At 39.5% G+C, this 27,808-nt stretch overlaps 1 protein-coding gene across 3 annotated transcripts in view; it reads right to left on the bottom strand.

Moving 5' to 3' along the window:
• Positions 1-334: 334 nt before the first annotated feature.
• The window catches only part of EPSTI1 (epithelial stromal interaction 1), a 99,604-nt gene continuing 72,130 nt past the window's right edge, over positions 335-27,808 (bottom strand). For all 3 annotated transcript variants that reach the window (XM_043579475.1, XM_043579467.1, XM_043579458.1), the window contains 3 exons: positions 14,030-14,103; positions 7,408-7,507; positions 335-880 (listed from right to left, as the gene is read on the bottom strand). In XM_043579475.1, coding sequence (XP_043435410.1) covers positions 872-880; positions 7,408-7,507; positions 14,030-14,103 — 183 coding nt within the window. In that variant the 3' untranslated portion in view covers positions 335-871. The remainder of the gene's footprint in view (positions 881-7,407; positions 7,508-14,029; positions 14,104-27,808) is intronic.

The following is a 27,808-nucleotide window of genomic DNA, read 5'->3' as shown; positions in this document are numbered from 1 at the left end:
AAGTAGAATAGAGAAGCCTACTGAATTAGCTATCATAAATAATAAATAGGTTGCATAGAGAAAAGACAGGATTCCCAAACACCTATAAAGCACACTTTGTATCTACATTTGTATCTAGCTGATTTTCATATAAACAACATCCTTTCAGGGAATTAACTGAACCGCTATGAAAAAGCAGAGGAACAGTATTAGTAAGTAAATCAAGACCAAAGGCATATCCGATAGTGATTAAGGTCTTACAATTAATCTACATGAACTACGAAGAAGAATATAAAAATGAGACCCATCAAGAGAGAAAAACTCAAGAGCCTTTCATTAAAAATAAAACAAACCATTTACACAGAAGTATTTCAAAATTTATTTAAAAGTGTGTTCAAAAGAATATAAAAGATTTATTTTTTATCTTTTTCTCAAGTTTGTACCCTGGATTAAGTAGAGCTTAAAATCCAAAAAAAATGCCCAAGATTCCCCAAACCTGATCTGAGAATTACGTAAGAGTTAGCTACTCAGAGAGATAAGCCTGTAGCACCCGTATAGCTCTTATACACCTGAAAGCAGCAAATGATTCCCTCCTTTTTCATCTTACTAACATGGCTGTAATTATACTTCCAATAAGATGTGAAACTAATGAGAAAAACAGTGCAACATTTCACTGGAAGTAGAAATTAACTATGAGCTCAGCAATCAGCTCCTGCAAGCATGTGTAAATAATGACAGGGGAAAACGGGTCATTCCCACGTGTTCAGCTGAGTGAGTGGGCAGTTGAAGTCAAGGTGAAAACAGTAAGGATAAACAAAGCAGCATGAAGGAAAAGCATTGAGTGATGTTCTTCAAGGTCCGTTGACAAAGGACAGATGTAAGTAAATATTTCTCATACATCCTGGAAGCAAAAGAAAACAAAAATTAGTACAAGCAGCAAAACAAAATTCAAAACCTTTTAAAGTCCAATCTGAAGCTCCTTCAAAGAATACTCTTACTATATTGAGTTTAATGCCTATTTTTTAATGATTTAATGTCCCAGTGACATGTTTTAATTTTCAAGTCCCATTGCATTGGATTCACAAAATAGTCTCTGTCAACAATGTAATGGCTTGTTGAATGACAGCTCATCAGCTGTGTTCTTAGAGATAGGCTAACATAGGTCACAAATAATAGTGTTCACAAATATTGTCACCCACCTCCATAGTTACAGCAAGGACAGGACAAGCACAGTGTGAAGCAGAACAATTTAAATGGAAATGTATGGAGTAGAATGGTGCCATATTATACAGCAGAAAGCTGACTTCTAAGGGGACCTTGAGTTAGGGAGATAGACTAAATGAGTTCCCTCTGCCCCCTACCATGTGCAAACGATCAAGAATTCTCCATCAGGCTTCCAGAATGCTGGGGCCAAGTTACACTTGGCATTCAGACTATTGCTGTTCTAACATTCTGGGAAACTAAAATCTCATGTTGCCTCATAGGTCATGGCAAATGCTCAAACGCCCTTGAAGACATAGGATTTAGGGTTCCACAGCATTTCAAAGGGTCTCACCTACTGACATCAAAGAGAATTTGAAGTGATTCTTTCAACATCCTACCCTACGTACATCATGAAAAGTCGAGGGGTCGAGAAAACCAAAATTTTTTTAAATGTAACAGCAATTTTAAATTATCAAAGAAAAAAATACATATATATAAAGCAATATGAGAAGAATGTGACTTAAATGTTAAAGATTTAAAGATAAAGATCAATCTCATTTGTCTACCCAAAATATACTTATTAAAGGCCTGCTACTTAAGTGCTTATATGATGTTTCAAAAATCAAGTTTTTCTCTCTTTGGCTTTCATTATTGTTTTGTCATATTTTCTGCCTTCTTCCTTTTCTTCTTTTTGAACCTTTTACTGATTCCAGTATTTCCTCCAAGCCCTATCTGTGAGCTCCTCTCGATCATTCCCAAGGTAGCTCAGGTGTCAGCAACCAACTTCTAAATAAATGACACAGTCTAAACACCTCTGTATACTAACGTTTTGTCCACTTATTTACAAAATCTTCATATATGACTTCTTTCTTTTGTACGGTGTCCTTTCATGAACAGATGTTTCATTTTAATGCATATTTATCATTAGTTTTTGGGTTATACCCGGGGTCTTACAAAATCCTCAATTTTGTAGTCTATTCCAAAATCTAAAAAGTCTTCATTTCTACTTATAAGCCTTAATCCACCTGGAATTAACTGGTTACAATGCCATGTGGGTTCTCAATTTGTCCCGCCAGCAATTTGTTAAAGAGTTCATCTTCCCCCAATGATGTGCTCTGCCTTCTGTCATACATCAGAATTCCAGAAATGGCTGGGTCCACCTGGGCCAATTCCAGACCATATTAAATATTTAACTAAGTCCCCGTACATATTTCTTTATCTTTAGGAGTGAATTGGCTATTCTTGGTTCTTTGCTTTGATTAGGATTTAATGAAATCTATAGATAATTGGAGAGCTCATTCCTATTTCTACCCATTAAACAAGGTATAACTTCTTCATTCATTTGTTCCTTAGGGTCTTTCTATAAAAAATTTATATATATTTTTAAAGGTTATGTGCATTTTTGGTTTTATCTTTTTATTAAATTTTTTGTTTATTCACAATGTATAAAAATGAAGTGAGTTTTTACATATTGATCCTGCATCTACCAACATTGTTGGCTCCTCGTTTATTCTAATAACTTAAATATCAATTCCTTCAGATTTTCTGAGTAAATGATTGTATCATCTATTAATTATAAATGTTTCTTTTCCTTTCAACCTTTATATATGATTTAAAGGAAATGCTTTTGATGTATTTTTATTATAGAATTTCGATCAGTTTATTAGCTAAAGAAATGTCCTTTCTCTTCCTCCTTTGTTAGCAATTTTTACCACAAGTATTGAAATTTATCAAGTTGTTTCTTTTTCCTGTATCTATTGAGATGATCATGTGGTATTTTTCCTATAATTTATGAGATAAACATCTCAGTTTTTTTGTTTTTTAATTTGTGATAAATCTGTCAAAATTTGTGATATTTTCAATCTGTTTATGAGTGAGCTTACATACATATATTTTTTTCTGTATAGTGTTTGCGTAATTTTGATTCAAGTTATATTCACTTGCTTAATCCTTTGAGAGAATATTTTCTCTTTTCTCATTTATCTGGAAAACTTTCTAGACATTTGAAATTATCTGTTCCTTCAACATTTCGTACAACTTTTCTGCAATATGTCTAGGTCTGGTTTTTATTTTATGAAAAGACAGTGACAAATTAATTTAAATTTTTTTTTTCAACGTTTATTTATTTGTGGGACAGAGAGAGACAGAGCATGAACGGGGGAGGGGCAGAGAGAGAGGGAGACACAGAATCGGAAACAGGCTCCAGGCTCTGAGCCATCAGCCCAGAGCCCGACGCGGGGCCCGAACTCACGGACAGCGAGATCGTGACCTGGCTGAAGTCGGACGCTTAACCGACTGCGCCACCCAGGCGCCCCAGTGACAAATTAATTTAGATAGCGTTTACATCATTTTGAATTCTCACCAACAGTGTGTGAATGAACCTTTATCCCCACAGCCTTGCCAACAGAGTATATTGCCAAACTTTTGTTCTTTTGCCAAGATAATAGATGAGAAATGGTATTTTGATTTAGTTCCTAATTCGAATTCCTTTTATTGTGATGAGTTCATTGAGTGCTTTAATTCCAAAGATTAAATTTCTTTATTCCTAGAAGTTCTATTTTGTTCTTTTTTCAAATCTTTTTGTTTGTCTTTGTCTCTTGTTTTCCCTTATTGTCTCAAATCCAAAATTTGGTCCATTGAATGTTTTATACATAGCTATTTTCAATTTGGTATCTAAGCATTTTGGTATATCAAATAATTTGGTCCTAAATCTTTGTTGTTTGGCCAACCTTCAATCACAGCCACCTGTTTCCTTGTGCCTGTGCTAAGTTCCAATTACTGTTTTATGCTTGGGATAGATCAGTGAGCAAAACAATCAAAGGACCCTGATTGACACAATACGGAACATGCATTATCACAGGGAGAGACTGAGTAAACAGTCAACAATACATATAAGCAAATAATATTAGAAAGATGTAAGAAACTGCAGAGTGCCAGAGAAAAGGAAGTGGAGGTTGGAAAACGTATGGCTAGAGCCAGGGATGAGGGCACAGGTGGCAGCATTAAATAAATGGCCAAGGAAACCTCAATGGGGTGGAATTCTACAAAATGCTTGGAGAATAAATCATATGGACAAAGGTACAGAAGGAGCAGCCAGTGCAAAGGCCTTAAGGTGAAAGCATCCAGGTCCTTAAGTTTTCAAAGAGAAGTAAGAAAACTAGCATGGCTGAGAGGAATGAGAAAGAAGGGCAGTGGCAGGAGAGCACCAGTGGGGTAAAGTGGGGTCTAGATCAGGTAGCACCCCGTAGGTGACTATATGGACTTTGGCTTTCACTCCATTGGATTTAGAGAGTCATGGGAGCCACTGGGGGATTTTAAGCAGGAAAGTGACAGGATCTGGCTTCTGTTCCAAAGGGATCACTCTTATATTGAGAATAGGTTCTAAGTGGCTAAGTGTGGAAGCAATGAAACCATCTTGGAGACTTTTTCGAGAATCTAGATAAACATAATGGAGGTTAGAAGCAGGGTAATAGTGGTGGAAGTGGTGAGAAGCTACTGGATTGTATATATTTTGAAGGAAAAGAAAAAAAGATCTGTTGATGGATCAGTTATGAGATGTGAGATGGGTTGTACCATTATATAAACAGCAAAGAGTGCAGATGGAGCCTTTGGGTAGAGTGGATCAAAGGTTTCCTTAGTAGGACAATCACGTCCTACCAAGTTTTAGACATGTGAAGGTTGAAATGTCCATTAGACATACAAGTAGAGATGTTGCGTGGACAAATCGATAATGCAAGTCTGGAGTCAAGGAAGAGGTAGAGGGTGGAATTAGAAATGTGAGAGTAATAAGGGGCGCCTGGGTGGCTCATTCGGCTAAGTGTCTGACTTCAGCCTAGGTCATAATCTCGCGGTTCTCGAGTTCAAGCCCTGGGTCAGGCTCTGTGCTGACAGCTCAGAGCCTGGAGCCTGCTTCAGATTCTGTGTCTCCTGCTCTCTCTGCTCCTCCCCTGCTCATGTGCTTGCTCTCTCTCTCAAAAATAAACATTAAAAAATAAAAAAAAAGAAACATGGGAGTAATAAGCACAAAAACTGTATTTAACGTAATAATAACCAATAAGGCCACCAAGGTATTAAGTGAACATAAAGTTCAGAAGGCGGTCCAAGGTGGATCTCTGAGGTGCTCCAATGGTGAGAGGACAAGATGCAGGGGATTCAGCAAAGGAGAATGAAAAGGAGTAGCCACTGAGGTTGGTGGAAACTCAGGACAGACTAGTGCCCCAGAAGCCAAGTAAACAGTTTCAGAGAGGAGGGAATGACTCGCCATGACAAATGAGGCTGGTACATCAAAAGACGAAGACTGAAAAATAACCACCGGACTTTGTAATGTGGACATTGTAAGCGACCATGACAAGAGCATTATGTTTGGATGGATAAGGTCTAAATTCTGATTTAAATAAGTGTAAGAGAAATGGGAACAAAGAAATTAGAAAAGCTGAAGGACAGCTACTTCTTGGAGTTCTGCTTGAAAGAGGAACAAAGAAATAGAACAGTAGCAAGAGGGGGGGGGATATCAATATAATTTGTATCTCTATTTTATGCTGATGGGAATTTTCTAGTTGAGATGAATATTTGATGATTCAGAAGAGAGGGGAGTGTCATTAGAGCAAAGTCCCTCAGTAGGTGGAGGAGTAAGAATCTGGTCTCCAAGGAAAAATAGGCATATAGGTAAGGATGTCTATAGGGAGGTGGAGTCGGGAACCTGAAGAAACTCTCATCTTTGTCACAGCTTCCTTCAAGTAAGGGAAGAGCTGATAACCACTTTGGACTTGGTTCTGATTGTCCTACTAAGGAAACTTTAATAGCCTTCACTCCTATCATGAGAAAATGATGTTCCTTTCTTTTTACCCATGAAGAATCTAAGCAGAGATTCATAGCTCACTTGCATAAGGCCTACCAATGGTCGGTGGTGAACCAGATTCCCAAATTCTCATTCCCTTAACAGCAGTCCATGTGGTATTCATTTACTCTCTCCCATTATCCTCCCCTCAATCCCAGGTATTTTTCTAAGTAGTTTCTAAATTTTGAGAGTTGGTAGGTAGAGGAGAGAACGTCCCAAGTGCTGTCCAAAATCAAACTTCCAGTCGTGTTTCACGACATACAAATTCCACGAATTTGGATAACGTCTCAAACTCACTCACAATGCCCCATTTTCCACATGACTCCTACTCACATATTCTTACAAGGAAGTCAATAATTTGTAAATTGTAATTCATGATGGAAAGATACTGTGTTTTGATTCTTTTCTTGTTCTTCCATCTTGTCCCTATTCTCAATGCCACAGTGATACACGTGGGCACGCGTTATGGAAAGACATCCCCAGTGTATACACTGAAGAGAACTGTTAGATCTATCCATCAATTTTAACTACTAAACGCCTTTCAAGAAAACATCCACAAGATTTCCAACAGATTGTCTTCTCAAAAATTATCTTTTGTCCATCAAATATTTATTAAAGGGTGATCTCTAGAGTTTCCGGGCCAGCAAGCACTTGTTTTGTTGTATTTTACCAGTTTAAAGATCTCTACCTGTTCCATTTCTTTTAGTAGGTACATATGTACTTGGCTTAAATTAAATTATAAAACCCACTATAGTTAGTTTTGATTCTGTACGCGTTGCAAACCCTGCAATCATACATTCAGAAGATCTGGTGTGGGTTCGATGATATATTGTGCACGCAAAACACATTAAACACATATTACAACACAGTTGCAATGTTTTCTTCACAGAAATCCAGAAAGACATTTCATTTTCAGAAAGTGCCTTTTGCTGTAGGGTTTTTTAAAAGTCATTTTGTAGTGAAAAATTAAATACTGGTTTCTTTGATGTGGTCGTTTCACCGAAAGACTATATTACTAGAGAATGCTTACTATTTTTATAACCATATTGCACTTAAAGTCTTCTTGAAAAATTTTTTTTTCATTTGTTTTTGTTGTAGGGTCTGGGAAAGGGGTGATAAAAAAAATTCTTACAGTCCAGGCAATTACCCTGAGAGCAAAGGGCAGGTGTCATTTTTATTGTGATTGGCCAGAGCTGAAACCTGGACTTTCTCCTTCTCTCTAGAAACTATTGTGGAATTTACAGTAATCACCCTGGCTGACTGCCCATCACACAGCTGAACAGCACACCAAAAAAATAATATCTTGGGAGAAGGCCCAACATATTTTTAAAATTCTCATTGTTTTTACTTTTCAAAGATTTTTTTTTAAGAGACAAGAAAAAACTCACCCAGCTGTTACCACTATTCATATTCCAATGGCCTTCAAAGTGCTCGAAGCCACCTGGTTGACTTTTGCCTTGGAGTCGGTCCAGAAAAGCATTATTTACCCTTTAAAACAATGAAAAATGTGTGTAAGTGGAAAGCGTGCTACAGGGCTGAGAGATTTTTGAGAACCTAAGGTGCTGTATGAACTGACCGTGGGGATTGCTTTCCCCTACCCCCACCGCTTAGAAGAAATCTACAGAAACTTCTTCTCACATTAACCATATGACAATATGACAGGCTGTTAAGAGCCATCGGCTGGAGCTGGTGCCAGATGTGGGCAGAGGGGGAACAGTTCTGAACTTCAGAGCTTCATTCCCTCATCTTCTACCAGTTCAACAAGAGCTTTGTTCCCGAGCAACTGTCTCCTTGCGGGCCATGCCAGGTGTGAGCTCCAGAGGCTGAAGGAAGATGGAAGCTTCAGCAAGACCTAAAACGTGAAGGGGAACCCGAAGTAGCTCTGTGGCATTGCTGCTGCAACACAGATGTCCCTCCCATATGCCCTGTACCCCACTGTCAGTCTCGCTAAAGTAAATCCTGTAAGTGAAGAGTAGAAGGAAAATAGGAAGAGAGTATAAGAAAGGGGAAATATCAGAAGAGGGAAACTCGACCTTTCAAAAGAAAGAATGGGCAGAGCTTTCCCTCGTGTTTGGTGATGCTTGCAGCAACTGATTTCAAAAATTAAATTTAACACATAGGAGTTGACACCTTAAGGAAAGGCAAGAAAATGATTATCATAAAGGTCAGAATACAACCGATGGTTGTATTCTACTTCTAGAGCTGGCTACTTAGAGGCTCCCCCTATAATTAATCCATGGACTTTCCTGTGTGTTACATATTACAACTTTTGAATTAAAAAATGTAAATTAGGGGTGCCTGGGTGGCTCAGTCGGTTAAGCATCCAGCTCTTGGTTTTGGCTAAGGTCATGATCTCATGATTCATGAGTTCGTACCCCACATTGGGTTCTGTGCTGGCCGCATGGAGCCTGCTTGGGATTCTCCCTCCCTCTCTCTTCCCTCTCCCACTCATACTGTGTCTATCTCAAAATAAACAAACAAACTTAAAAAAAAAAAGTAAATTAAAGGCAACACCATGCTCTCAGTTGCCCATGTATTGTTGAGTCAGGGTCGTGGAAGCTGAAGAAACAATGCTGTAATAGGTACCCTATGATGTTAACTGATTCTTAAGGAATAGCATCATTAAGACCATAAGCTTCTTGGCAGAAACAGGTCTGGCGCACCTGGGCGGCTCAGTCAGTTGAGCACCCGACTTCAGCTCAGGTCATGATCTCGCAGTTCATAAGTTCAAGCCCCATATCCAGCTCACTGCTGTCAGCCTGTCAGTGCAGACCCAGCTTCAGATCCTCTGTCCCCTCTCTCTGCCCCTTCCCCACTTGTGCTCTCCCCAAAATAATAAAATATTTTAAAAGAAAAGAAACACAGTGCCTGATGCATAGCAGCAGATCAATATATGTTTCTGGAAGGAAGGGTAGGCAGGCCCCATTCACAGCCTCCTTTTCAGTCATGAAGATTAACAGAAAGTAGTCATGGTAGGTGGCTATAAGTCAATGACTGGGGAATTTGGGAACCTTGAGGATAATGACTGTTGGGTGGCAAAGCCAGAGGCTGGGTTTGTTTCGTGCCTAGCTAAAATGTTCAGTGCTAGCTAAAATGCCAACTGCACGTTGACCCAGAATGCTCTCTCTGGCTTACTGGGTTGCTATTTTCTCAACAACTTCAAGACCTATCAGGTGGTAGTCACATCTTAGCTGCTAGAAGTGTTTTTCTTTTTTCCTCACTCACCATAAAGTATACCCAAGTGCCATATTCTAGTCAGCCTGGTTCAGTGAAGAGTATGATATTTATGTCCCCTTTTCTAGACTTCTCAGCATGCAGATTGAACAGTATGTTACTGAGCTAGAGACCTGAATATTAAGAGAAATCCGGCCCTTAAAAGTAGATCTACCCCCTATGATCAGTAATTGTGCTACTGGGTATTCACCCAAAGAATACAAAAACACTAATTCAAAGGGAAACATGAACCCCTATGTTTATTGAAGTATTATCTACAATAGCCAAACTATGGAAGCAGCCCAAGTGTCCACTGATAGATGAATGGATAAAGAGTGTGTGTGTGTGTGTGTGTGTATGTGTATATACACATGTATATGTGTATGTATATGTATATGTGTATGTGTATATATACACATATACACACACATATGTGTATACACACACACACACATACACGGGAATATTATTCAGCCATCAAAAAGAATGAAATCTTGCCATTTGCAACAACACGGATGGAGGTAGAGTTATAGTGCCGAGAGAAATAAATCAGAGAAAGACAAATAACCATGTGATTTCACTCATATGTGGAATTCAAGAAACAAAACAAGCAAAGGGAAAAAGAGAGACTGAGAGAGAGAGAGAGAGAGAGAGGAAAACCAAGGAACAAGCTCTTAACTATCACGAATAAACATGGTTACCACAGGGGAGGTGGGTGGGGTATGGATAAAATAGATGATAGAGATTAAAGAGTACACTTATCATGATGAAAAAGAAAAGAGAGAGAAAACTGATCCTCATCCTCCTTAACCACACAACCAAGGGTATTCTGGATTGCCCATGTGCCTGGGACTGTTTTCATCTAGTATTTTTGTCAGCAAAGATGGGCTTTCCTTCCACATCCCCCATCCACCCCACATCCAAACCACTAGAAGTTTTGTTGACTCTACCCGCTAAACACATCCTGAATTCCCCCATTTCTTTCCATGGCCATCATTCTAGTCCAAATCATTATCCTCTCCCACCTTGCTTTTGCTTCCACTCCCACCCTCTATAATTTGGTCTCCACACAACCACCTGACTAAGTTATAAAAGAGATCATGCCTTCCTTTTGCTTAAAACCCTCCTATGATTTCCCATTAGTCTTAGAATAAAATCACTGGCTTCCAAAACCTTGTACTTCCTGGCTCCCGCCAACCTCATTTCACCGTATTCTCTTCCTCACCATCTACAATCCAATCACTAAAGACTCAAACTCCAAAGTCACTCCCACTTTAGGGCCTTTGCATTTTCTCCCATACCAGATGACAGGGGACATCTAAGTATATACTTTGGACCCCAATCTCTATGTGATGGTCTCTTGTCCTTTCATGTTACCTCTTCATGGAAGAACTATGACCTCCCATCTCTCCCTTAATCTCACCCCGGATGTGTTCCTCACGGTACATATCATTGTCTGAAATACCACTGCTATCAACCTGTTGACTTCTATTTCTCGTCTCCAGATTGTAATTTCCATGCAGTCAGGGATGTTCTCTGCTATTTTACACCTGTTCCCAGTGCCTAGAACAAAGCCTTCACACAGTGTGCCTTAATACGTAAAAGGTGAATACATGAATCATGCAGGTGCGTGGTCCCCACATCTGTCTGCTTCTGTGACTGCAGTTGCATCGTGAAACCCCCAAAGGTGGTGAGTACCGGCTGAAGAACAGCCCGTCGTCCACTGCTCTCAGTTTGCTCACACACTGGGAGGACTGATGGCTTGTCATGTATGCAAGTGGTATGATTCACTTCTGAGCACCAGTTACTAAGAGGACATCACTTACTAAAGAGATTGAATTCTCAGTAGGAATCAAGAAAAACAAACAAAAGAAAAAGTACCTGTTTATATAGTTTTGTTTACTAGCGTTAGAAAGTGCATGCCCTTTACTGCAGTACTCTGGATTTTCTTCTAAGGATTAATATCGATAAAAACTGGGGCACCTGGGTGGCTCAGTCGGTTGAGCGTCCGACTTCGGCTCAGGTCATGATCTCACGGTTCGTGAGTTCGAGCCCCGCGTCAGGCTCTGTGCTGCCAGCTCAGGGCCTGGAGCCTGCTTTGCATTCTGTCTCTCCCTCTCTCTCTGCTCCTCCCCTGCTCACACTCTCTCTCTCAAAAGTGAATAAAGATTTAAAATATATATATATATATATGGATAAAAACTACTTAAGGATGGTTCAAGTTTCAATAAATTGATTCAATTCACTCCAGTTTGCAGCTCATGGCCCAGATCCTTTCAAGTCCTTGACCCTCATGCTCTGTCTTTTCTTTCTGAGGTTTCAACTTTCTTCTCTTACTCAAAAAGTTATGATGGGTCAGGTTCAGGTGCAGCCAAGCTCAGTCAGTATTGGATACACTGAAAAACCTGTGAGGAATACCATAAACTTTCTCTTATAAAACTCACCTCTAAACAGTAGAAAGCACATTGTCTTTTTGACTCCAATAAAATTATGTCCCTGGAGAAAATCTGACTTATGTCACACACACACACACACACACACACACACACACACACACACACACAGAGTTGGTGTTGCTGCCCTCAGCAGAAATGGTCACAGCATTTTATTCGTTATAAGACTACCAAATGAGTATTTTCATATAATATGGGAAAGCTCACTATAAACTCTAAAGCCCAATACAAACACACACTGTCTTCAAAAACTGATTGAGAACATAAAATATATGTGTAAAACCTTGATCAGTTATCTCAAAAGTGGTTACTGAGTTTATTGCCCAGAGAGATTTCCTATTAAATTTGTATCTATATTTAACTAGAATCCATAAAAAGAGAAAATAAAGTATAGAAAATAAATAGTCCCCCCCCCCAATATTTAGGTATGCAAGCAGTATGGAAATACACTTAAAGAATGAGGGCCAAGTTTCCTATAACAAGAAAGTAATCCTTTCCACCCCTGATCAAATAACTTGCATTTTTATCGGAGGGCCCATTGAAGATGAATTTCTTAGCAACAGGGCCTATTAATGTGACATATCACACTATCTTTAAGATGTTTAAAGCTTTACAATCCAATCAGTCCTCAGAAATAAAGAGAAATAAGGGGGGGGGGGAGAAATAAAGAGAAATAACTGGCTACCACTAACAACCGGTGTTAAAGAAATACACTATTTAGCTTTTTAAATTTTTTTTTAACGTTTATTTATTTATTATTGAGAGACAGAGAGAAACAGAGCATGAGCATGGGAGGGGCACAGAAAGAAGGAGACCCAGAATCCGAAGCAGGCTCCAGGCTCTGAGCTGTGAGCACAGAGCCCGACACAGGGCTCAAGCTCACAAACCGTGAGATCATGACCTGAGCCGAAGTCGGATGCTTAACCGACTGAGCCACCCAGGCGCCCCTATTTAGGTTTTTTTTTTTTTAATTTTTTTTCAACGTTTTTTATTTATTTTTGGGACAGAGAGAGACAGAGCATGAACGGGGCAGGGGCAGAGAGAGAGGGAGACACAGAATCGGAAACAGGCTCCAGGCTCTGAGCCATCAGCCCAGAGCCCGACGCGGGGCTCGAACTCACGGACCACGAGATCGTGAACTGGCTGAAGTCGGACGCTTAACCGACTGCGCCACCCAGGCGCCCCTCTATTTAGTTTTTTTAATAGAAAGAATTTTAAACAGAAAATGAGAAAAACCAATAAGAGACTAAGCTAGTTCATAACCTACTTTATTAAAATGAAAACAAAAACAAAAGGTAGCAGTAACCGTTACCCCTTACCTAACAAAATAGCCTAACCAGTGTCTCAGAGTTTTGATGTTTTCTTTTAATTGGAAAAAAACATATAAATTCACATTTGACATTTTAAAACTATTTTGACTGGATTATGGAAGCACAATAATAATCCAGTCAAAAGAATATGAGTACCCATCCATAGTTCACAGCTCCAGCAGAATCGGGAGCTTCCGTGAACACTTTTTAAAGTCTCAATTACAAAATGAAAGCACCACAATTTAAAACTACACATTAGCAACAGTGGGAAGGTTAAACCTGTAAGTGAAAGCACTCGGTTTTAGAAAAAGAATTTGCTCCTTTAGATCACAAGAGCCTCTACATTAAACACTTCTGAGATCTTCAACCACACTGCAATAAACTAGGATAACCCAAGTGCCTCCAGGAGAATCCTAGAATAAGGATAGATATGACAGGTATCTATCATATCAGTATACCAATGTGAGTCAGTATACCAGGCCAGTATCAGTATGATATTTTACTGGGTGTTAGGAATAAGACAGAGAGTACTTGAAATTTGCTTAGTGGTTCTATTTTAAGCTATTTTCCCCAATATGTTAGTCAATATAAGATAGTTCTTGTCTGAGCTTTCGTATGAGTATCTCAGCATCTGGATGAGTTCAATTATTCTAAAATGATCTACAAACAGTAAAGGATCATCTCAAAGTATTAAAATGCTTTGTTCCCTGGGAGGCAAATTAAGTATAACCCAAATAAATAGCTTGAGAGCATGATTCTGTTTTCTAGTGTGAATTTATGCCACCTATCCAGAAAAACTGGATTGTGTGTGTGTGTGTGTGTGTGTGTGTGTGCGCGCCCACGCGTGTAACAGTGGGCATCCTCATATACATATAATACCCAATAATATAAAGATTAAATAATATAAAGATTAAAAAGGTAATACAGGTTCTAAAACACACTCAATATAACTATAGTGATGTCTTAAAACAACTGCAGAAACTTTGTAAGTAATTGTTTTAACCAAAGATGCTAATTTTATTAGCCATTTATACCTCTTGTGTTCAGCCTGGTGGGTTCTGGTTCTGTCTTCCTCCTGTTGCTGCCGGTTAAATTCCAGTAATTCACTCTAAGAACAATAAAAGTTTTAAAATATGGCTTTCGAGTAACACGGTTGTACAGAAGATACCCAAATCAATTACATATTTAACCTTAGCTGGTATAATATTTCATTTTTGAAACTTTTACTTAAGTACCATTTCCATGTGAATTTTCTTATATAACTAGGTAGCAAAAATGATTGTGCCTCAGTCAAACAATAGCTCTGTGAGTGTAAAATCGTAAGATTAAAAAGCCAGTGCGCATGCTCAAGATATTAGACTAATAGGTGCAACATACACAGAGGAAAATGCAATGTGAGTCAAACTCACCTGTGTCTTACAAAGAAAAATCAAATTAGTTCTTGAAGAAATGCCACACAGTACTATTTCCGGGTATTTCTCTAGCATTTCTTTCCCCCCAAATTTATAGTAACTTGCAAATAAATGTTGGACTCAATTTTGTAGTACAATTCCGTTGGTAAAACATCCTTCATCCTGGAAAATAACCAACTTACCGATTATTGACTCGTTACTTCTAATACCAGCAGAACTTAGGACTCCCTGGAGGGGTACTTTGCCTCAGGTAGGAGATCATGTTGCTACAACTAGATCTCTGCTTCTGACATTCCAATTATTCTCTTAGAAGAGGCAACTTCCAAACTGTGTTACTCTGTTTCTGATATTAAACCAAAGAACTAGGTGCCAGGATTTCTCCAGTACTCAACTGCCTTCCTTGAGGCAGACTGATTTTTAACCTCTTCTCAAAAACAGAAAAAGGCAAAGGGAAGAGAGTTATCAGGACCGTGTCATAAATTAATGCCTGAGTCAGAGAATTTTCTGGTAGAGAAAATACTGACACGTCTTGATAAAAACATACCAACACATGTATTTTTAACCCTAAAACTTCCTTAATTAAAAGTATAAAGTAAATCCAAAGTCCAGACAGACATTTTGTATATTTTTTTTAACTTTATTCAAAGCCCTTCTGACATGCTATAGTCCTCAAAATAAAGAGACTGGTTTTATATGCTGTGATATTCCACATATATTACTTGTCAATCCATAAAGCACACTATTTAATTCTAATTCCTATCTAGCACCATCAACAAGGGAAAAAGAGTTTTCTAAATAACTGAATAATATTCACTTAACTATTCTATAGGCATTTATGCAAGCCTTGTGCTAGAGACTCACTTTTCTACAATGGCATGAAGTCATTTATTTCATTTTATTTTTTGTCACTATAATACATGTGCCTAGTTTTAAAAGTCTACCAAGGGGGGCGCCTGGGGGGCGCAGTCGGTTAAGCGTCTGACTTCAGCCAGGTCACGATCTCGCGGTCTGGGAGTTCGAGCCCCGCATCAGGTTCTGGGCTGATGGCTCAGAGCCTGGATGGAGCCTGTTTCCGATTCTGTGTCTCTCTCTCTCTCTGCCCCTGCCCCGTTCATGCTCTGTCTCTTTCTGTCCCCCAAAAAATAAATAAACATTGAAAAAAAAATTAAAAAAAAAAAGTCTACCAAGCAACGTGCTAGTTATTAATACTACCAAGGCTTATACAAAAATAAAAGGGGGCACATGGGTGGCTCAGTCAGATAAGCGACCCACTAATTTTGACTCAGGTCATGATCTCACAGTTCTTGAGTTCAAGCCCTGCATTGGGTGCTGCATTGGCAGCCCAGAGCCTGCTTAGGATTCTCTCTCTCCCCTGCTGTCTCTGCCACTCCCCCACACACCCTGTCTCTGTCTCTCTTAAAATAAATAAATAAACTTAAAAAAAAAAGAATAAGCTCCTGTCCTCCCCATCAACCACAGAATCACTTTCTTTCTTTCTCTTTTTTTTTTTTTTTTAACATTTATTTATTTTTGAGAGACAGAGTGAGGCAGAGTGCGAGTGCAGGAGGGGCAGAGGGGGGTGGCGCACAGAATCCGAAGCAGGCTCCAGGCTCTGAGCTGTCAGCACAGAGTCCGATGTGGGGCTCAAACCCACAGACCACGAGACTGTGATCTGAGCCGGAGTCAGACGCTAAACCAACTGAGCCACCCCGGCGCCCCTCCCACAGAATCACTTTCAATTCCTGCGTGTCGTTTCACCTCTCAATTGCCTCCTTCTTAATAGCATGCAAAGTCTTCTATGTCTTAACTTTTAAAAAACATATTATCTTTTGACTTCCTGCTATGGGAGAAGATTTATGTCTCTCTTACTACCCCCATCCCAGTCCCAACTTCCCCTCCCAAGTACATCACCTTCCTCAGCCCTCATCTTTACCACGTTTTCCAACATTCACTGTGGCAAGAGAGGGGCTCCTGGGGTCCTACAGGTCCTCATTTAGACTTCCAATTCATCATCATCTTTTCAACCCCAGCTCTGGACGCACCAGGTGCCTCCAATTCCCGAATGGCACTGGGACTGCTTCAACTGGCACCTCACGACATCTTGCAAATGAGGTTTGGCTTTTTCTGCTCTACTTTTCAGCTCCCGAAATTCTGCCGATTTCTTTTCTTTGCTGTAATTGCTGGCCTGTTTTGTTTTGTTTTTTTGTTTGTTTTTTTGTTTGTTTGGTTTTTTTTTTTGCTCTTCCTGGCTTATGGCTTTAATTTTTTTTTTTTTCCTTTATCATCTTTTCGATGGGATTTGGGGAGAGGGGGACTGGAGGTAAGCAAATGAAAAGTTTTTCAAGGAACAATGCTTAACCAGGACTTAACATTTTCAGACAAAAATGTTACCAGAATTCTGTTATTTGTTCCTTACAGTAATTCCCAAAGGTAGGCAGAAAAATAAGGTATTATCTGATGAGTGAATGAATTGAGTGCAGATTATGCTAGTTTTACAGATGAGGGAACAAGATCAGAAACTCCGTTTAACTTATCAAGAGCTAAATGGCTCATTAGTAGCAAAAGAAAGACTAAAGTTTAGGCTTCTTTTGTATCTAGTGTCTCTTGCAAGATGCATCCAAAACAGGCAGTTAAGATTAAGGATAACTCATCAGTAGTTCATCACACTCAAGTATAAACGCCACATCCAGAAATATAGCACCCACTGACACTCAAAAGTTCTAACAGCATATCCAGCCTAAATCAAAATCCCTCTTGCCAAAGGATGCCAACTCTTCTCACATGCATTTCTCCAGCAAGCAACTTCTGATATCCAGCCCATCCTAAGTTTAATAACATGAATTCTGAACAAATTAAATTCTCATCAGCTCGAAACATGAGACAAAAACTATACAAGGCATATATTCTGAGTATATGTGAATACTATTATGCATTGCTTTAAAATATTTTTTCAGCCTTGGCAAAATGATTCTGAAATTCATCTGGAAAAAAGCTAATAGGCAATCATAGCATGAAAAACAGAAAAGAAAGGAGAGAGATCAGCTTCGCCAGATATGAAAACATATCATGAAACTGCGGCAATTAAAACAATCTGACTGAGGCCAGAAACCCGTGGAAATGTAGTTTACCATAAAGTTGTATGCTAAATGCATGCAGGAGAGCCAATTCAACGAATGACAAGGAACTAGCCAACTGTTGTGAGAAAAATTAAAACTAGATTTTTAAAATATCAAAATAAATTTTATAGACGTCTAACAGTTGAACTTAGAAGATGGAGCCACAGGAGTCTTTAAAGGAGGCAGAGGTAAATTTATTTATAAATGTGGAACAAGGAAGTTTCTGAAATCATCAAGGAAAATTATTGATAAATGTGGTTGCATAAACACTTCAAAGCTGCCACTGGGAAAAATTCCATAAACAAAATTAGAAAACAAACAAAAAATTTGTATAACCCATATAGGCGAATTCAATTATTCTTTCATTCACTCAACAACACCTGAATGCTTATCATGAGCCAGGTGTGGATCTATGTGATGGGGATACAATAATGAACAAGACAGATGAGATCCATGATTAAGAGTCTCTATTCTAGAAAAAGAGAAACCCACAAACAAGTGGGAAATATATCCAGTTGTAATCCTATGCAGAGCATTAAACACACTGAGGTGAGACTCAGTTACAATTTTAGATCAAGGCTCAAGAAAGGTCTGAGGAGGTTGATAAGACTTCATCTAAACTAATGAGAAAAAACAAAAACAAAAACAAAAAACAACCAAACAGAAAAAGAACCAAAGGATGGGAAGAGAATATTCACAAATAAAGTACAGATTGCTTATAAATTCAAAATGGTCCTCATCTTCACACACAATCCAAGAAATATCAGAACAAGGAGAGAAAACTTTTCTATCCTACTGGCAAAAACTAGAAAAGATTGACAGGGAATCAAGTACACTCAAGCACTTTGGTGGTACATCTAAATTAGTGAAAACCAATTTAGTTTTTGAAGGACAATTTAGCAACAACAATCAACATGGAAAACATACACATCCTTTGCAGAACTGTTCAAAGATATACGTACAGGGATAGTCACAGTTGTATTACTGAAACAGTAAAAGTTCAAGAGAAAGTCTCTACCCATTAATAAGGAACTGGACCAGAAAGTTAAACCATCTACATAATGGAATACTATGCAGGAGATACAAAGAATAAGATAGATGGGAGAGGAGGAGAGATACCTATGGAGGGATCTCTAAGATACATTAAGTAATAAAAGGTTCAGAGAACAAACTGATGGCTGCCAGAGTGGAGGGGTTTGGGGTTGGGCAAAATGGGTGAATGAACAAGTCATGGGAATAAAAAGTACAACATAAAAATACAGTCAATGATATTTAAAAAAAATTTTTTAATGTTTATTATTTTTTTTTCAACGTTTATTTATTTTTGGAACAGAGAGAGACAGAGCATGAACGGGGGAGGGACAGAGAGAGAGAGAGACACAGAATCGGAAACAGGCTCCAGGCTCTGAGCCATCAGCCCAGAGCCCGACGCGCGGCTCAACGCGGGGCTCGAACTCACGGACCGCGAGATCGTGACCTGGCTGAAGTCGGACGCTTAACCGACTGGCCACCCAGGCGCCCCAATGTTTATTTATTATTGAGAGACAGAGAGAGACAGAGCGTGAGCAGGGGAGGGGCAGAGAGAGAGAGGGAGACACAGAATCCAAAGCAGGCTCCGGGCTCCGAGTTGTCAGCACAGAGCCCGACGTGGGGCTTGAACTCACACGCTGCAAGTTCATTACCTGAGCTGAAGTCGGACGCTTAACCAACTGAGACACCCAGGCACCCCCAGTCAATGATATTTTAATAGTGATGTACTGGGACAGAGGGTAGCCACACTTGTAATGTATAATGTACAACATTATAAACTTATCAATTTACTAAGTTGTGTACCTAAAACTAATGTAACATTGTGTGTCAAGTACTCAAAAAAAATTTTTTATGGGGCAAATAAATAAAATAAATAGAAAAAAAGGTAGGTTCAGAGCACTTTTCTTGGGACTGTTCCGCGTAAATAGAAAAGATATACATATATCATTTCAACTTTTATCTATAGATGTGTATCATATTTAAAACAATTTTATAAAAAAAAAAAACATACACCAAAATGTTAACTGTGATTATCGCTGGGAAGAGAAGCGTGGAGTGCATGGGCAGGGTAGGAAGCTTTAACATCGTATATAATTTTTGCTTTCTGACTTTTAATCCATGTGCATATATTACTTTCTCATACCAACCACAGAGGTTTATCTGTGTGGGAGACCATTTCCGGTTCTGTAGGTTTTCCTCTATTTAAAAATCCTAATGAGGGCCACCTGAGCAGTTCAGTCGGTTGAGTCCAACTTTGGCTCAGGTCATGATCTCGTGGTTTGTGGGTTCGAGCCCCACATCGGGCTGTGCACTCCTTGGCATTCTCTCTCTCTTCTCTTCTCTTCTCTCTCTCTCTCTCTCTCTCTCTCTCTCTCTCTCTCTCTCTGCCCTTCCCGCAGCTCTCTCCCTAAAAATAAATAAACGAACTTTAAAAAGAATCCTCATCAATTCATACAGTTTTTAATACATGAAGGTGCAAAAAAGGAAAAACACTACATTACGAAGCCAAGAACTGCCAGGCAGGAAGAAAAGAGGACGGGAAGAGAGTGATGTGCATCATCCTATGACAGAGCAAGGCCAGGGAGAGGAGAAAACCCAGAGCAGGCGGGAAACCAGGGCAGAGCTGATGAGGCATCACCATGCAAGAACATTGCTCCAGATGGCAGCGGGGAGGCTCTGGCATCACCGCACTCAGGGTTATTATTCTATATCTAGCAAAGCGTATTTACTAGGAAGAGGCTGGTTCTCCTTTGGTACCACGAAGGATAATTTCGACTAATTCATTTGTTCTGCTGAATTGATAGCCACTGCAGATGCATCTGCATGCCTTATAAACACATCCTTGGTTCATTTACTGGCTTCTCATACAGAAGTGCAATATCTAGTTGGACAGATACAAATAAGTGGTTCTTGTTCCAAGGGCTGAGCTTTGGACGTTAAGGAAATCAAAATGCTTTAAGCAGGAGGAATGTGACACACGGCATCTGAGACGCTGTCAAGTCCTGTCCCGCTCCACACCGATTTGCTAAGCAGCGAGCATTTTCCAGACACCCGGATTCATGCTGAAGGTACAGATGCAAACAGACACAGCTCCACCCTGAAGGAAGCCAAAGTGCAGTGAGGGAGACAGACCCAGAAGCAACGATGAGACAGAGCCCAAAGAAATGTGTTGCTGAACACCAGTTCAAGCAATAGGGCCTGGGGCTACACAGGAAGGGATGCCGAGAAACAAGGAGTAAATGGTGCTGGGTGTGGCTCAACAATGAAAGCATGTCGTGAAGACTCCCAGAGGAAAGAGACCATGTCTCCCCACGCTTCCCACGTCTCCCTACGTTAACAGAGCTCCACGTTAAGAGGGCACTAAAGAAATAGGATAAATAAAATACCATTTTGGAGATGCTAACAGCAGAATCTGCTGTGAACATTGGGCAAAGTGGTGGGAGGAAATTCAGACAACACAGCCATCCATGCCTCTCCCTTTGCTCACGCTTCCGGGGTGTGTGTTGGGCGGGGGGGGGGGGGGGGTTGCTCTCGCCAGAGGATGGGCTACAGGGCTGGGGAGCTCTAATGATCAGTGCCGGGGCCCAAGCTAACAGCAATAAGTAGAGGGCTCACCACTTCCTGCCAGAGGTTGTAGAAATCACTTCTCTGTGGTCCATTGAACCAAAGGGTCAACCACACAACAGCTAGGTGTGTGCAAATTGGACGCTGGAGAAACCTGATGAGGCCAGAAGGACAGGGATACTCCAGAGGAAGGCTCTTGTGCAGTAACTGAAGACGAAGATAGGGTCATTTTGAAATCATGTCTGAATCCCAGTGAGGCGCGTTCCGACATGGTTCAGCTTGACCGCTTTATGTAAACTTTGAAGTGCCATCGCCTGGCCAGGACAAACTTTTCCCAGGAGAGGATGTTCTCTCAACTCAAGAGGAAAAGGACAGTGGAAGCAGGAGAGGTGATGTCATGAATGTTAAAGAGCCCCTTCCTTTGAATGTTTTTTAATAGAAGAGACAGAGCTCCAGGGGGAGGGGGCAGTTCAGAGAACTCCTGCTTTTGGGGCCCCCCACGGGAATACCTTTGCCCAGAAGGGCAAAGATGGCCTTCACTGGGGAACAAAGTGGAAACTACTTCAAGAAATTAAGAGGAGATAACCAAATCAGAGGAAGTAAATATTAATGGGTAAAGTAGGGGAGTCAAAAAAATAGCAATAATGTGCATTCCCCTTTTACTAATTATTGTTAGTTCTAGCATTATAATCTAAAGACATATGGACTTCCAGCTACTAATGATCATTGAATCACACAGCTCTCTCTCAGCCCAGAAATACTGCCTGTCAACTTTCTTCTTTTAAAAAAATATTTCTCGGGGCGCCTGGGTGGCGCAGTCGGTTAAGCGTCCGACTTCAGCCAGGTCACGATCTCACGGTCCGTGAGTTCGAGCCCCGCGTCAGGCTCTGGGCTGATGGCTCGGAGCCTGGAGCCTGTTTCCGATTCTGTGTCTCCCTCTCTCTCTGCCCCTTCCCCGTTCATGCTCTGTCTCTCTCTGTCCCAAAAATAAATAAAAAACGTTGAAAAAAAAATTTAAAAAAAAATATTTCTCATAAAAGTTACTTGTTCGTTGTAGAAAGCGTAGAAAGTACAGAAGCGATAAAGCCAGACATAATAATCACTCACAAAATCTCTCTACTGATAACACGTCAGTGTATTTCCTTCATCTCTTGATTTATACACATAGATTATAACTTCCTATCAGCAGCCCAGGTCGCATTATCACGTGCTTATCACGTGCCAGGCATTAAGATAAACTTTCTACAAGCTTTCTCTCCGCTGACCCTAGAAACAGTATCACGGGGCAAATAACTCTCGTACATAATAAAGCTTAGGGGGATGAAATAATCTGCACAAAGTACAAGAAGAAGAGGCAGCCTTCAAAATTCACCCAGAGTCTATTTTTAATAAAACTTATTTGTTTCATTTTTATATGGGTGATCACATTCCCATGTCATTTAAACACAGCAGTGGCGGGAGGGGAAGGAAAAAAAAAAAAAAGAGGTTAGAGTGGGAGAGAGCCAAAGCATAAGAGACTCTTAAAAACTGAGAACAAACTGAGGGTTGATGGGGGTTGGGAGGGAGAGGGGGGTGGGTGATGGGCATCGAAGAGGGCACCTTTTGGGATGAGCACTGGGTGCTGTATGGAAACCAATTTGACAATAAACTTCATATATTGAAAAAAAATTTTTTAATTTAAAAAAATTAAAAAAAAAAAAAACCACAGCAGTTGCGCCGTGGTATTCCGAACGTCAAAGTTCTCAAACCTTCTCTTACCTCTTGAGCAAATGGTTTCAAACTTTCCAGTAACATCATTTTGAAAATAAACAACACTGTATGTACACCTTGCATTCATCTCTGACCTCTGATTATTTCCACACAACAAACTTACACCTTTTATACCTAATACTTTCACATTTAGGAAACTATAATTTGATATTGTCAAAGAGCCCTTCAGTTCACCTCTTATGCACAGCAGTACAAGGGAGTTTCAGATATTTTTAAACAGCTAATACCTTAAGCTCTCCTTGCCCCAGCACACACACAAATTATTATCCATATTCTGTAAAGCTTCTTGTTTAGTCTTGTGATTATTCTCACGGTTGAAATGTAGAAACAGTCTTTTCAAACCACCTCGTTCCCCTGAAAATTTTATTGGAGTTGCACTAACCTCACAAATTAACTTGAACAGAACTATAGTTATGACAATATTGAATTTTACCACTCGGAACCATCACCCATCTCTATATTATTCAAACTGACATGATCATAGGAAAGTCCTGGGGTTTTTTCTTGGCTTATTCACTTTTTTTTTTGGAAGGGAGGGAATGGAGTAATTTCTTCACATAGTTGCTTTTTGATAAGGACTTTTTATTCTATTATATTTTCTAATTAATGTTTGCTGCTATTTGAGAAAGTTGTTGATTCCTCTATTTTATAACCAATTCTTTGATTTCATTTGTTCTAATCATTTTTCAGTAGACTCTCTTAGGCTGTACAGGCAAATTGCTCTCACCCAAAAATAATAACTTATTTCCAATAATTAGAAAAGGTCCGTTTTGTATTTTTGCCTTATCAAGTTAGCTAAAACAATTCCCAAACTTTGTTCCACGCTATGTTAAGAGTTTTCAGCTTTAAAAAAAATTTTTTTCCATCAAATAACTTTAACCCATGAAGCACTAGGTTAGAATTTCCAGAACAATACTGGTTGGTAGTAGGTGTTGCAGATATCCTGATACTGTTTAGTGCTCTAATATTTCACCATTGAATTAATGTTGGTTATTGGTTTGGAAAACTACATGTATGTTAACACAATCTTTTAAATATCTAGTTCATGATAATTGGTTTTTTGTTGTTAATTAGTAGTAAAGATTAAAATTTATCAACGCTTTTTTTTGTTGTTGTTGCTAAAATCCAATGGGTTTTCTTTCATAACCTACCCTACCAGAGGGAAAAGATATAAAAAGTTATAACATATAGCTAGTCATCTTTATGTTCTTAGAATAAACCTTACTTTGCCTTGGTAAATTATGTAAGAGAAAAAAATATCATTAACTAAAGTTTTCTTTCAAATGTTAATTTCTACAAGTTTCCATGTTTGTGCTCCCTTTATCAGGTTGTGACATATAGAGATTCGAGTTCAATATTAATTCTAAATTAATCTCTTTCCTTGCTCAAAAACCATTTGTAAAGCATAGGAAAAAAAAACTGTTCCTTGAAAATTCCAATGAACTTGCCTGTAAAATTTTCCAAGTTTAGCTTGTTGAGGGAGAGTAATTCTCATAAAACTTTACAAATCACATGCATTTGCAATTGTCTTTATGTATTTTAACTCTGAGTCATTTTAGAGTTTTATATTTTCCTATAAAATCTTTCACTTAATCCACATATTCAAATTATTAACATAGCATTATCTCTAGTAATATAAGCTTAATCTTTTCCAAATGTACGGTCCTGGCTCCTCATTTCTAATGTTGCGTATTTGCATTTTTACTCATCTCTTCTTGATTGGACTTGCCATAGATTTGTTCATTTTGTGACCTTATCAAAAAACAAACTGTTGGATTTTTATAACAGCTGTTTCTTGAAGTTGTTATGAATTTATGTTTCTTATCTTAATTACTTCCTTCAGTGTCGTTTATTGTTCTTGTTCTAAATTCTTAGATTGGGTGCTTAATTCATTTCTTTTTTAGTACTGATTGGATTTAAAAGTTATGATTTTTCCTTTCTGAGTACAACATCTCAAAATACAACTTTGCAAGCACGCCCCATAAAATGCTCTCATAATTTTTTGATATATTCTACAATAATTTCTCTGCCACCCATTTATTTCAGTGTTTTCTTACTTTTCGGCTTGTTTTTACTTTCCAAATGGCTACACAGAAGTCAATAAACATGCAAAATAGGTACGTGCAACTGGCCTATCAGAAGTTTAAGTTCCTGAATGGTAGGAAGGAGGCAGGATAACTTACACAGGGAAACACGTGTGTAGGATAAACTGGACTGAGTTAGCTGTGCTTCTGAAAGAGCTCCAGGAGGGAATACTGAGGTGGTCATTGAGAGGATGAGTTGGAGAAGTGCAGTGAGAGCGGCTGGGAACTGGGCCCTTTCTCCTCCCACACTTGCACTACACAGGAGACAGCACGGACATGGCCCACTGGCTAACCAGTGAATAGAGGAGGGGTGTCCGGGCTCAGAGAAACGGGACGATGTCCCTGACGCCTACTGACTATAGGAGGAAAACAGGCTACTCCTCCCAGAAGCCGAGCTCCCACATACCCCACTTGACAGCACGCCCAAAGAAAGAAGATAACCAAGAATCGTACATTTAAGAAAGAAAACCACAGGAGATAAAACTTAAAATGGAAAGGAAAAGAGTACAGCTAAAATAGTAAATCGAAAACTTTAATGTTGGTGTAATTACCCTCAATGAAGAGACTAGAAAGAATATGGCACTGTTAAAACATAACATGGTCATGAGCAAATCAGCAATCTTGGTAAAGAAACAAATTCAATACATGTGCCAAATAAGCAGAATGGAAACTTATGAAATAAATTAGTGAGCTGGATGATCTAATCAAAGATTTCTCCCAGAACACAATGAAAAAGGCCAAACGGACAGAAAGTATCAGGAAAACAATTAAGAGATATAAAGAACAGATTTCCAAAATCCATTTGATACACATCCCAATAATAAAGAACAGAGACGATATAGTAGAATAAACATAAGAGAAATTCCCTAAAGTGAGATATATATTTTGAAATTAAATGGGTCAAAGGTCATACAAGATTAAAAATAAAAACACTGAGGTGGAGGGGCCAAGATAGCAGAACATCATGGAAGGTTTTTTTTTGTGCCTCTCATCCTTGAAATACAGCCAGATCAACACTAAACCATCCTGCACACCTAGAAAACTGATTTGAGGATAAACACAACAATCCGCACAACCTGAACCACAGAACTCTGCAGGTACCAGCAGCATGGAGAGGTGAACCAGGGGAGACAGCTGCAGAGGGCAGGGACCTGTTTTTGCTTGCAGAGAGAGGACAGAGAGAGGGGAGAGCATGGAAAGCACCCCCCTCACCACCCCCCGCCCCTCACCCGAAAGCAGCTAGAGAGAAAAGAAAGAATACACAAGGGACTGGAAAAAAAAGGGAGAGAGGAGAAAGGAGAGAATTTAAATCCCATTAAGACTCTATAAACAGGGAGTGCAGAGTCTGAAACTCTGCAGCTCGATGCTGGTGGTGCTCTGGTGGGAAGGGCAAATCTCCAGGAGCAGAGAGCCAGGTCCGAGGGGTCCTCAGGCCACACGGGCAGAGGCAGTTGCCCTGCTGGGAGGGTATCTGGTAGAGGCTATTCAGCATCCCCACAGGCAAAGGTCCCAGTGAACCCCAGAGAACAGCCACATTACCTGGAGATGGAACAAGGACATTAAGGGGGAAACCTGGCACCAGATGTGCGTTGAGATTTTCCATAACCCCCGAAACGCCGCTGCTACATGATCGTGGAACTTTTTCTTGAGTGGGCTAGCACCCAGCCGCAGTCTCTGGACATCAGCAGCGCAGTCTCCCAAATGTTCCTGGGGGTTGGCTGGTACTTGGCTATTGCTTAGTGAGACCCTCCCATAGAGGGGCTGAGCACATCAAAGCCACAGTCCCTCAGAGGTGAGGGGTTGGGAAACTCAGCCACAGCTGAAATAAAACTTAGGAGGGAAGTGCCGCCTGGCAGCCTAACAGATTGGTCACAGACAGTGTAGAAGCGGGGAGTGGATGGAAGCCAGAGACAAAAGAGCATGATTGCTGGTTGGGGAGAGCAAAGAGTTCTAATACTAGAGACTGGGTAGCTGGGTGATGCAATTTTTCCCCCTCCCACACATGCACATACACATCTTACAGGTGCCACAACAATCCACCCCAGTAAGCTGAGCAGCACCATCTAGTGGAGAATGGAGCCATTACACTAAGCCCTACCCAACTTGGCCAATCTTGCTCTTCAGGAACAACACAAGTCTCTCCACCCTGCTTAGTTTATGGACTACAAAGTGCTTCATAGTTCGACTTCTAGGGGAAATTGATGTAATTTCAATTGTACTTCAGTTTGTTTGCTGGTCCGTCTATTCAATTTTTTTCTTTTCTTTTCTTATACTTGAATACAGAAAGAGAAAAAATTTATTTTTTATTTACATTTCTACTAAAAATATTTTTCTTTAATTTTTTTCCACTAAATGTTTTCCTTTTTTGTAAATATTTCAAATTCTATTTTTATACTGCCACAATTTCATTTTATTCTATTACACTGTATTCATTTTTTCAAATTTTCAAACATTTTCCTTTTTTTTTTCTTTTCTTATCTTTCCCTTTATTCTCTAATCTATCAAGCTCCTTTCAACAACCAGACCATAACACACCTAAGATCAAGTATCCTTTATTTGACTTATTTTGTGTTGTTTTTAATTTTTTAATTTAAATTTTTTTTTACCTTATTAATTCCTTTTCTTCCTTCAAAATGACAAAATGAAGGAATTCACTCCAAAAAAAAGAATAGAAAGAAGCAATGACAGCCAAGGACTTAATCAACACAGATACAAGCAAGATGTCTGAAACAGAATTTAGAATCACAATAATAAGAATACTAGCTGGGGTTGAAAACAGATTAGAATCCCTTTCTGTGGAGATAAAAGAAGTAAAAGCTAATAAAGATGAAATAAAA

This window comes from Prionailurus bengalensis, chromosome A1 (assembly GCF_016509475.1).
Source record: "Prionailurus bengalensis isolate Pbe53 chromosome A1, Fcat_Pben_1.1_paternal_pri, whole genome shotgun sequence".
NCBI classification, from domain to species: Eukaryota; Metazoa; Chordata; class Mammalia; order Carnivora; family Felidae; genus Prionailurus; species Prionailurus bengalensis.
The sequence above is the reverse complement of the archived record's forward strand: the minus strand, read 5'-3'. Positions and strand labels throughout refer to the sequence as shown.